This window comes from Mycteria americana, chromosome 2 (assembly GCF_035582795.1).
Source record: "Mycteria americana isolate JAX WOST 10 ecotype Jacksonville Zoo and Gardens chromosome 2, USCA_MyAme_1.0, whole genome shotgun sequence".
NCBI lineage: Eukaryota > Metazoa > Chordata > Aves > Ciconiiformes > Ciconiidae > Mycteria > Mycteria americana.
In genome coordinates, this window is record NC_134366.1 from 26,823,169 (window position 1) to 26,835,546 (window position 12,378).

The window sequence follows — 12,378 nt, forward strand, 5'->3', positions numbered from 1 at the left end:
TAAGTAGATTAATTTATGGAGGATGGCTATTCCAGTAATTATTATAGCAATGACCCAGATACAATCTCCAGTACTGGAAATTGCTGGATTTCTGATTGCTGAAAGCTGGTTCTTACTCTCTGTCCTAAGCATCCTCTGTTGGACATTATCCTTGGACAGCGTGCACAGTCAACCCTTTGGTCCAACCCAGCAGAAACTTCCTTTCTTCTGATATGAACTGTGCTCCAAGTTGTACCTTTCTTCCCTTTTTCCACCAGCATGAGGTAAATTTATTCTACAAGGTTGCACTGGTGCAGCTGCAGGGCTGCAAAACGTGGTCAGCTCAGTGTGGACAAACTCTGTCATCACATGATATATATTCTAATGTTTGCAGCTCTGAAAAGGAGTTTTCTGGCACAGAAAATATTCTCATGTGGAGCCAATTTGCTTGTTTACTGTGAAATAATTTACTTTCCTTGAAAGATTAAAAGATAGGCTTTTTATGGTTCATGATAAACCTGGGCCTGAATCAGAGCAGAGGGTTGCATTCCCTGCATTCCTGACAGGTCTCGAGGGTGAGTTGTGGCATCAGCTGCGGAGGAACAGCACAGAGCCCTGAACCCAGGCCTTGGCACTGAGGGGGTAAAAAATACTTCAAACATCAATACGGATACCCTTAGAAGTTTTGTTACAGTCGGATACAGTAAGAGCCTTCAATGAACCAGTAACTGGTTCATCTAACATCTTCAAAACACCGTAAGTCAGCATGAGTTGCGAGGTTTTGAAAAACATTTCCGCCTTTGAGTTAGTTTAGTTATTCGAGTCCTCAGCTGAAGTCTTCAGATGTGGTTTCATAACTGACTCCAACAAATCTAAGACTGTGGTGTCTACGGAGTGGATGACCCCATCTTTCTGCTCACCCTCCCCTGCATGTCAGTTCTTTCACTCATGTGGCCGCGCAGTGATTTGCATCCGCTAATCCACCTGAAAATGAATAACTACTTTTTATGGGGCTCATTTTCAGCTGGACTGCAAGGGTGCAACCTCTAATGCCGACGCAAGGGAAGTGATGGGTGCGTGTGGTCAAAAGCAGGACCATCCTTTCAGCTGCAATAGAAATGTTACATCTACTTATGCTGACTGTGAAACGGCACCCTTAGAATATTATCTCTAGGATGTGTTTCTAAAAATAACGACCTTGCCATAAATCCTCTGTCTCTCTACAAAAGCAGCTAGTACCGAGCAGCTAGTACTGCTCTTCCAGACAAGTCTTAAAAACTTTGAAGTTTCTTCTGATGGGTAACAAAAATTAATAGTCAGTTTTGAAAATGATCTTATATGATCATAATGCAGATGAATAAAAGAAACTTCTAATTTCCTAACTTTGTCCACATGTATTTCTGTATTGCCCTTTGATAATATCGTGACATTGAGCAATCTGTTTTTTCATTGTTATTTTCATATAAATCTGAGCCCTCTTAGTGAACGTCTGATCTGAGCAAAGTCAACGTAAATATATATTTAAATGGTTTTAGTCAGCTGCGGACTTTACTGTCAATGTGCCGATAATGATTTTTGTTCTTAAGATGGCTCTGGAGATAAATGACTCATTTTATGCAATGGAAATAACTTTCCTATAGGGTGTCTGGGAGGATGCAATAAAGATTCCTTCAGCTATCCAGATGTTAAAATATCAGACAAATTAACTGGTTTCTTCACAAAGCCAGATACATGGACTTTTTACGCAGAACTCTGTGTTAGTAGGGAAGACAGATTTTCCTTAAATAAGCCAACCAATTTAATCATACTGCATTCCTAAATAGCCACAACCTTTCAGCAGCAGCACTGACAAGCTCAACAACACATATTTTGATCCTCTGGATGTCTGTCTGTGACTCATTTTCCTTTTCAGGGACATTTGGGTGGACTGGAGAAACGCACCATGAAGAAAGAACTGGAGATCGGGGCTCAGATCTAAGGTGATGTGCTCCCTCACAACAGTGAAGGCTCAGTGCATACCAAAACAATGTCACTGCCACCTGTCAGAGGGAGGAAGATTTATGCTCTTATCAAACTATGTATGAGATAAAATCTAGTGTCACTGTACTGATTCCATTAGGGCACTCTTTAACACAGCCTGGATTTTGACTTTGATTCACCAAAGGCAGGTGCTTGATTAATTTCCATAGGTCTACTCCTATGTTTGATGTTAGTGGTGAGCTTTAAATAGATTGCTGAATCAGGTCCATTTAGGGATACCCAATGCATCCCAGGTTAAAGCTGTACTGCAGCAGTCTCCAGGTCTGCTGGAACATACCCAACATAGGAATGGACTCTGCAGGGTGTATTACATACAAATAAATATGTGGATTTTGGGAAGCACAGTATCATGAAGAGGTGGCCATAAAAAAAGGGCAAAAAAACCCCAAAACAAGGCAAAGCAAAAGAAAGTTCTTTGACTGTGCTCTCAACTATCATATTAGCTCAGAGGAGAGTTTACATTCACATTATTTACTATCAGGTGGCATTTATTAGAAAATTACAATGCAACACTCGGCAGAAAGCAGGAAAGCACTCGTTCGTCTTTGGAAGAGGGTTTTTCTATCTTTTTTTGTTGTTGTTTTTGTTGCTGTAACTAATTTATACCTTTATTTTTACAAAGTAAGCCCAGTTAGTGAAAATTATTTTATGCTCCCTTGCTATTATACCAACAAAATGAAATCCAAGTTCCTGCATGATGTGACATGTAAACCATTTGTGCTGAAGGGACTGCCAGAAATGGATGGAAAGTTTCTATCCTGAAGAAACACTCAAATAAAATGCTAGCGTAATCTAAAATTATTCACTGACAGTAACTGCAGGATTTTTTGTGTCTTCTCTTTTTAATCGTCAATTTAGCCGAGTCTAGTATTCAACAACTTAGAGCATCAGCAGAGAAAGTGATGAGTTTTCCCTTTTGATGTTCAGTAAATCTGAAAACAAGTGGGTTTTTTCTAAAAGGAAGACATAAAACAATTTTGTTTGCATTTGATGGGAAAAAACCCCATCAGTGGTGCTGCCATCTAAGGTAAAGCACACATGTTTTCAAAGAAAGTATTATGAGTGTGTTATAAACACTAGCATTTTGCCAGTTTCGCTCAGATCCTGACGCAGGTCAGGTTTAAAAGCTGGACAGCCTCAGCTCCACCTAGATGCTGTGATCACAACTGTGTGCGCTTATCTCACTTAGTGTTCTCCTGTGCCATGATTCAGCTTCATTTCCTTTCTTTAAGGCAGTTAGAAGTCAAGAAAAATAGATAAATGGCTTCTTTCTTTTTCATAATATAACTTCAGATTTTCCAGACAGCCCCTTGCTCCTTTGCTCAGAGAAAGTCAGAACTGAGTGCCCGTTTTTCTGCACCAGGAAAAAAAGTGACAGTTCATTAGCTTTTGCTATCAAACTCTAAGATTACACAGTCACATCAATCCACCTCCTCTGTCCTATGCAGCTTCTCTGTTATCACAAAGCCTATTCAAAATTTCCCCAAGGGCCAAGACCAACACTTGAAAAAGAGTCTAACTTTGTACGAAACCAAAAGCGTGCCCTATTACCCACCACCTGAGACACCCCCGCCCGACCTCGTTCTTTCTAGTGCTGTTACTTCAGACCCGTATCAGTTCTCAGTCTGATCACAGCTGGGAGTAGTGATCTCCACCCTGCCCCCCCCACGCCTGTGTAACATTAGTTTGAATCTTTTATTCATTCACTGACAGAAATATCAAGAGGTTTCTTTAAATGACAGCAATATGCCTGGACGACTGATCTGCCAGCAGGATTCTTTAGCTTTGTGGAAATAACTGGCTATCAGAGGGAGACTGCTTTGAAGTTACCATTTGCAGCACCCAGAGTATTTGGGTTGGATCGGTTTTTACTGGATTACTTTCATGGCAAGCTCTTTTTGTCCCATCTGAAGAGTTTCTTTGTGAGCAATGAATGAGGATGCATCTTGGGAATGATCTGATACTTCAAAAGATGATTCTTGTAGTTTATCTTGCAGTAAGCTTCTCTTCTGAAGGAAATGCTGCAGAGCCCTTGTATTGATCACAGTGATAGCGCATGCAGTGTGCCTTTTCTCACTGGGCTGTCACACCATCACTTTTCAATATCACTCTGAAGCAAATCCTTGCAAGCTAGGACTTTTATTAATTGATATACGTGTAGATATACGCTGTCTTTTGTAACGCAACATTTTTTTCTGCAAACACTTCAAAACAAAGCTAGTCCTGCTGAAGTCAATGAAAGTTTACTCGCTGCCTGGCAAAGAACTGCAATTTAGACTATTTTGGGAACGGTAAAGTCAAGAATATCTTTATGTTTAAAAAACAGAGGTGTTTTTTTTTAAAGTTTTGTTTCCTTTTCTGAGTTTTACTGGAGGAAAAAAAAAGAAGAATTCGCACACCAAAGCAGCTCACCAAAGGTAAAAGTTACATTCAGAAAAGGAAAACTGATGGCCTGTATCAGCTAATACACATTTAGTAAAAGTTTCTAACCAGCACTCAGTCTGCAGGAGCAATGAAGACTGACATTTAAAACCATACCACATTATCACATTGTAAGCAACACTCCCCTATAGGTTTCGACACATCCAGACAAAAGTTGATTTTGGAGGTGTTAAACAGTAAGTGTTTTAAAACCAATACATTTTTAACCTAAAAAAGCCATGGTCATAGCTGTTTTTTTTTAATAAGAAAATAATGATGCACTAAGTTCTAGGTATGAAAGCCATTATTCACACCTATTCCCATATACTTTATTTGTCATTGGTCACTGAATAATTCAATTATTTTAATACTCCTTAGCATAGCTGCAATGACAATTGAATGCCTTTGCGAACACAGTACAAACTTGCATGTGGACAATCCCTTAGTCTGAACAGCTCTTGTTCACAGCAGCGCTAAGGGTACTAGCTAATGGTTTTTGAAACATGACTTCTAGCATGCAAGGATTAGATACTTGAGCATACGTACATCCTTTGCATAGCAATTCTGGCAATGTTCTCTTACAAGCAGGTCTTGGTATGTTTTTGCCTCAGTAGATACACTCTATTTCTGGGTCTTTTGACCTTCCTTCCTATGCAGGCTGCATGATCGTGGACAAACTCCTGCTCAGTTCTGTAGATATTTTTTCCTCATTTTATGCAGAACTTTTAAAAAACGCCCTGCTGGAAGCCTTACAACACTGTACAATTTTAGCTTAAAGAATTTTATGGATCAATAGAAATACTCATTGAAGCTGTTACTGACTGATAACTGGGAAATGAAAAATTACAGCAATTCTGGAACAACTTTTCTTTCCTTTTCTTCAAAGCTCTGTTTTGAGTTACAACATTATCAATCCTCACTGACCTCAGCAGAGAGATTCTTTCAGCTTCGGATTAGGCTACATCCTACAGGCAATTAAAAAAAACAGCCCCAAAACACAAGTTTACATATGCTTTATGCGATGAGGATACTTTCTGCTGTTTAGCAAGATGATGATATAATTTTCTGTTGCTTCCTGCCTTCATTCACACTGAAGCTGGAACCCAGGATGTCATAGTTACATCACACAATGATGGGAAGACTCTTACAGTAACTAATAACAACAACAGATTGCTTTTTATCAATGTGAGCCAGGCTAATTTCTACAATATGATGTAAAACACAAAGTGGACTCCTTTCAGTTTCTTTTCTCAGCAGTTCTCCCTTTCCTGTCTTTAGCGTAAGTGATACTGTCATGGCAGTTGTGATACTCAGAATAGAAAATGGAAATTCAAAAACTCCTGTTCCCAAAACCCCAAAAAATTCATGAGCACGCAACAAAACCAAATGACACCCAACATGCATGCAGCACGGTTACTCTTCAATACACTTCAGAGATGCTGTGCCAAGCTAACAGCAGCTGATTCTGGGGGCAGGGCCAGCAAGTGTGGAAATGGGGTCAAAAAGTGAGGAGCGGGCAGGGCTTTTCTACCAGCAGTAATGCAGGAGAGGGCCAGACCTTCTGGGAGTGAGTTCATGTCTGAGCCAAGGACAACCAGGAGAGCTGCTGGGAGAGGGGCAACAGTGGCACGGGGCCTAGAGATACGGGAGGTGCTCTTTAACAGCTGGCTTGGGAAATAGCTGTGATTTTGGCTGCCAGGTCCACTTGAGCTGCCTCCAGCACAGCCCTATTTGGAATCATTCAGTAACATATGGGAGCAAGCATTGAACCCATATTCACAGAGACGGAAAATCAGAGGCAAGACAGTGTGGCATTTTCACAAGTACCTGTGTATTTTTTCAGGCAAGATGCACCTGGGGATCAGCAAGAGTTTTATCATTTTAAGATACTTCAGAAACTTTCACCCTACCTGTCTAGCTTAATGTGCAAAAGAAGTCAGTATCACAACAGAAGCTAGACTGATGGAGTTTCAGAAAACTAGCACATACCTCTCCTTCAGTAATCAGTCATGATTTAATTCAGAACCAGTAAGCAGTAATTGATTACTTGTACAAAGTAACCACAACAACTTCAGTCCTGGCTGGAAAGCAATTGTTTTCAGAGACACAAGTAACTTCAATTGCAGAGATGGTTTCAGAAGCAGCATTATAACATGGGATAAAAGGCCAGGAACATAGAGAGTAAAGCACACCGCTGCATTAAAAGAAAAACAAAAGCCTCCAGAAACTTACCACTGAGGTAAGAGCCATCTGAAAACTGTAGATTCGTGCAAGGCCAAAGTCAGCTAACTTTATCTGCCCGCTGCTGGTTACAAGGATATTTTGGGGTTTCAGGTCCCGATGCACCACACGATGTGAATGCAGAAAATCCAGTCCCCGAAACAGCTGAAGCATCATATCCTAAATATAAAGAAGAAATCAATATGCAATCATCAAGACAAGGTGGCAAAGAAGTAAACTCCCTGTCATAATCTGCAAAACTAATTTAATAAATATTGACTTAAATATGTGCACAGGAGATAAAAACAACTATTAATATAAAATGGACAGGATGTTGCTAGAACCAGCTGACTTGAACAGGTGCCCTTATCAAGTTAATGTATTGTTTCTAGCTGAATTATTTGAGGTTGATTGATAGAAGTATAAAGACTGGTCAACATACTTAAAAGAAATAGTAAAAGCACGTCTGTAAATCCCAGGGCAACTTCAGAAGAATGCTGTTCAAGTAAGAAAAATACATAGCAGCTTTTTGCTCTTAACTTTAAACCACACACCACTTTGCATCTCACAAGTTTATGCTTTGTCCTGCCCCAGTGAAGTGAAATTTCATCATTCACTTCAACAGGCACAAGGATCTGTTTCAATCAGAAGAGCTGTTTAAATGACAAATTCACCAGGATTTAATGTTATAGAGGGAAAAAGTTTATTTGGCAAAACCTGTTGTATAGCATTTACTGAATAGGACAGAAACTACCTTTAGATCAAAGTTTAGCACTAAATCAGTGTAATAATCATAAGTAACAGTTCTCATTTGGCTTTCTGTTTTGTTATAGTGATGGAATCTTCTATGACATTTCCACAGCTGAAGAAACTATTTCATCTGTACTCATGTTTTCACATTAATCTTAGTAACGTGAAAGGAATGAACCAACAGACTCAAAACTAAATACTAGAAATCCCCTGAATTCCAAATTAGAAGGATACTGTCAACTTGAAAATTATATTTGCAAAACAGGCAGTTACAAGAAGATGCTGCAACAAGTAAGAAACAAAAGGGATAAAGAAAAAGTTTATTTTCTGTATGCACTTGACTTGAGTTCATGAAACTCCAGCTCTGTGTTTGCTGGTGACATATGCCCGTTCCATAAGCCATGCAGCAGGGTGTCCGCCAATCCTGTTATTAGCAACCAAAATGATCTTGGAGAGGTGGATGGCATGAAACATGAGAAAAGAGAAGAAGGATAAACTGAAGTTGGTTGCTTTTGTTCTTTTCTATGGACTTGGGCAGGTTTCAAGTAAATATTCAAGGCACACTATTAAAAGGAATGATATCGGAAAATGGCTTTAAAAATAGCTCAAAACATTCAACTTGATAATATTGCTTTAGCTGGATGCATTTTTAAGATACACTTTATATACTGAATATATACACATTGCTATATAATTTAATACAAACCTATTATTTTCACGTAATGTTCCCTGATAATCTCTACAGAAAGTACTCTAAAATGTATAGATATTAATGCTGGAAGCTCTAATCTGACCTCTGATAAAACATGGCCATTTCTATATATAGCCTATAACTCTGCCAAACAGTAGTAACAGTGGGCTGCCCATAAAGTAATCAGGTTTTATTTGAAGACCCTGATGATAGAGATATTACCATGGAACTATGGATGCTGTGACAGCGTTTAATTATCACCTCTGAAGGATGGTGGTAAACTGAGAACCCCACTCCCTGTTAACTGATGCCTTTTATTCCCTGTGCTTCCCCAGGAAAAATTGAGATCTGACAGTTTTGATAACTAGTATAATAGGGTTTGTACCTTTAAAACAAATATACAAAGTGTATTGCATCCTCTTGTATTTATATAATTCCCTTTTTGCAGTTCAGAAATATGTTCAGAAGAGCTAGGACTACAACTCTGCAGGTTTCAGTCATCAGTAGAATTAATACATGTCATACCTGCTCACTCTGCGCTATTATAACTTAAATCAAATCCCAACAGTCTTTGGATCAGTCTTGCAGATATAAAGAACACACCAAGAACATTTAGCGTGTGGTTATCTTAAGTATCTACTTAATGGTTTCACTGAATTTGGGTCTAATTTTTTTTATTCCAGGTAGACATAATATCAGATAAAATAAGAAAATAATTTAAAGAATTTAAGGATTAGTCAGTAGACCCTGGCAAGTCCCTTTTTGGTGACATTTCTGTATCCTACTCATTTGTCAAGTACATAAACTCATTCCTGCAATTACCAAACATACCAAGAATATTTTTTTCTCACAACTGATGCTGGTTTTGTTTCAGCAAATGCAATTCTGCTCTGCTAGTTGCAAGTTGCAAGCAATGACTTTAGTTTCTAAATTCAGAGTCTTCTTCCAGGCACAGGTAAAAAAAGAAAATATTTGAAAATGGAAACTGGTATAACTTTCCCTCCCCCCATAGGACTCAAAAAGTGAATATCATTTACTGAAGTTCCTCTTCACACACCAAAAATGAGATGTGCTGCAGAAAAGCATGCCAGGAAAGTGTACATTTAAAAGGTATTAGAAAGAAGAAAGAAAACTGGGGAAAGAAGTGCTGTATCTCCTTTTCCAGGAAATTCAGAGTTAGTCCATACAGGCTATTGTCTAGTATTCATTTTGGACTGTTGATTATGCTCTTTTGCTATCCCTTATTACTTACTATTACACGTATGAAGAAATTTCAGTTCAAAATTATCTTGGAAGAACAGCCCAAAGATTCGTGTGTGTAAAGAAGGGCATTTGGATGTAAAAAGACCTCTTGCTATTTGTGATTCATTATTGCCCTGTTTTTAAATTCTCAGCCAGTTAGAAAAAGAGCAGAAACCAAAATCACATGACATAGGCTTATTATTATGCACTTTAAATACAGAATACCAAATTGTGCAGCTCAGAATTTGATATTTTTTTTTCACAAATAGATTTTCAATATCAAAGCAAACAAAAGAGAGCGCTTTTAAATTACTTTTTTATCCATAATGTGTGATTAATTTTGTGCTGTACATAAGCCTAGTCAAAAACCATTAGGCCTCATGTTTGGAAAATGACTTCATACTCTTAGTCAGCCACTTGTAAGAAACATTAGACTCAGTGTGGGCTGTGTTTTCTTTGATACCATAGCTCATATCAGAAGATACTAACCTTTGCTAGCAAATTGGAAAAAGGCCGTAAACATGCACAAGCCAGATCACTAGCTAATTAAATCAGGATAATTCCACTCATCTGACGGAAATGCATCCATTTTTATTACTGATGATTACCCAATATTATCTAAATTACCAAGATCTAGAAATAACTGCAAGAGAGTCTTCATGGGCCTCAAGGATTAGTTTGTTCCATGTTCTGCTTTTCCCTGAGAAATTTTCTGTGGTAGCTAGGCGTTACAGTTAAAATACTTTGGCATTACAGTTAAAATCATATTTCAAAAGTTAATTGAAAAATGATCAATTCTATTTGACAAACAAGAAGATTCATGCCTTAGCAGATTTGAGGAACAAGCTCTAATGAGTCATGATCAAACCTCTACTGACGTCTATCAGTTGTTCTTTGGATATTGTATGTTTACAAACATAGACTCAGAATAGCGCCTGTTGTTCCAGATTAGAGATTTCTGCCATTCTTCTAATATCACAAAACCTACCATGGTTGTTGCCCGAGATGAAGATATATACTTTATTCCACTGTGATTACTTTCGGATAATCATGGCTTTACAACGTTTTCCCTTTTCAGGCTACATTTTCAATGCAGTCTATGCACAAATCTAAAATATTTATCTGTAAGTCAGTTGAAAACTGAGCTATTTTGGGATGCAATGAACAAATACACTTTCCTTACAGGCAAATACGTAGCTTTAATTTTGTGAAAGCCTCACAATGGAAACAGTTAGGAGGAAAATTTGTTATGGAAATGCTGCATCTTTTGCATGTTCCACCACATATGGTATTGGTGATGGCATTGCTCAGTCTGGTATTTACCGAATTTATCAGCACTGAATGTCAGGACCAAATTACGATAAACTTTTCAAGCAATACCATATAATGTCATGAGTCTCAATAATACACAGAAATATGTCCTGCATATTCTGCCTCTGGCGTCAGCGAGGATGGAGATAGGCTTGGGTTAGGCCAGCAGCTGCTGCTGCCGCCTCTGCCAAAGGCGGGCTTCACGGCTCACATTTCCCGACTCAGGGGCAGCAGGAGCAGAAAGCCTTGATTTCCTACAGACTTTTATCTCTTCCTTGTCCTATCCCCTCTTGACCCTATGCTTCACTGACCCCTCTTAACCCTCCTCCAGCTTCTGATCCATAAATCCCTTCCAAGCCATTGGTTTTCAAAATACCACTCTGATCCTTTCAGAGTCACCGACCGTCTTGACTTCCAGCTAAAATATCTGTCAATTGCCTGCAGTAACTCACTTGTTTAAGACCAGCCAGATTCTCCGGAGTACTCTGCCTGCCTAATCCAAATGAGGATGGCATGGCTGTCGACTAAATAATTCAAGTATCTACTCAAAGAAAACAGAAAGTACCGAGTTGTTTTGGGTGTTGGTGCCCAGGTGCTGGCAGCCAGGGCTGCAGGGGCCTCTGTCAGGGGAGACCAGGGGCTGCCCCATCCCAGACACAGCTGGTTCCAGCCGGCTCCAACGGACGCACCGTAGGGCACAGCTGGGCCCGTCAGCCAAGATGGTGGTGCCTCCGTGAACATGTATTTACGAAAGGGCAGAAAAGGCTGGAGGGAAAGAGGAGGAGGGAACAAAAGGAGCAAGAAACAGCACAGGGAACACCAAGGTGAGAGGAGGAAGAAGTGGAGAAAGAGGAGGTACTCCATGGTGGAGCAGATATCCACACTGCAGCCTGCGGAGGACCTGCATTGGAGCAGATGGATATTCCTGAGGGAACTGCAGCCTGTTCCCTCAGGAACAGCAGGAACTGCATTCCTGAGGGACCTATGCTGGAGCAGGCAGAAACTGTGAGGAGAAAGGAGCGGCAGAGAGGAGCTGCTACGGACTGACCACAACCCCTCACATCCCGTGCCGCTGTGCTGCTCCGGGTGGGGAGACTCAGGGATGATGTGGAGCCTGGAAAAAGGCAGGGGAAGGTGTTCTTTGAATGTTTGCCTTTTTTTTTTTCCCACTACCTGAATTAGCATTTAAATATCTATCTTAATTGGCATTCAACTAAGTTCATTTTCCCCAAGGTGAGTCTATTTTGCCCATGATGGTAACTGGTAAGCAATCTCCCTGTCTTATCTCAGCCCATGAGCTTTCTTGTTCCTTGTTCTTCTTTATTTTCTGTAGCCATCCTGCTGAGGTGGGGGAAGTGAGTGAGTGACGGGGTGGGAGTTTGGCTGTTGGGCTAGGCTAACCCACCACCGTGGTAAAGGTATAGATGTTAGATTTTGTCTTTGTAAAGGGGGACACAGCATGATGCAACCTGAAGGGAAACAACAAGAATAATATGTCTTCAGAGAACACATGCACCCAGAGGTAACATACACATATGAACGGCTGCTCATGATGTGAAGCTCACCTTTTTCTCAATTGACTAGTATGTAAAGAAAGAAAAACCTTTAACCAGATTGCTCTTGGACATGGTGATAGGAGTTCCTAATACCAGAAAAAGTAAGTCTGTGGAAGCCCACAAATATACTTGGTCATATCACCAAATAAAAGCAACACAGTCCAGACT

At 39.8% G+C, this 12,378-nt stretch overlaps 1 protein-coding gene across 2 annotated transcripts in view; it reads right to left on the reverse strand.

The window, feature by feature from the left end:
* The window catches only part of CDK6 (cyclin dependent kinase 6), a 130,261-nt gene that overhangs the window by 65,401 nt on the left and 52,482 nt on the right, over window positions 1–12,378 (reverse strand). For both annotated transcript variants that reach the window (XM_075492829.1, XM_075492830.1), the window contains exon 4: window positions 6,673–6,840. In XM_075492829.1, coding sequence (XP_075348944.1) covers window positions 6,673–6,840 — 168 coding nt within the window. The remainder of the gene's footprint in view (window positions 1–6,672; window positions 6,841–12,378) is intronic.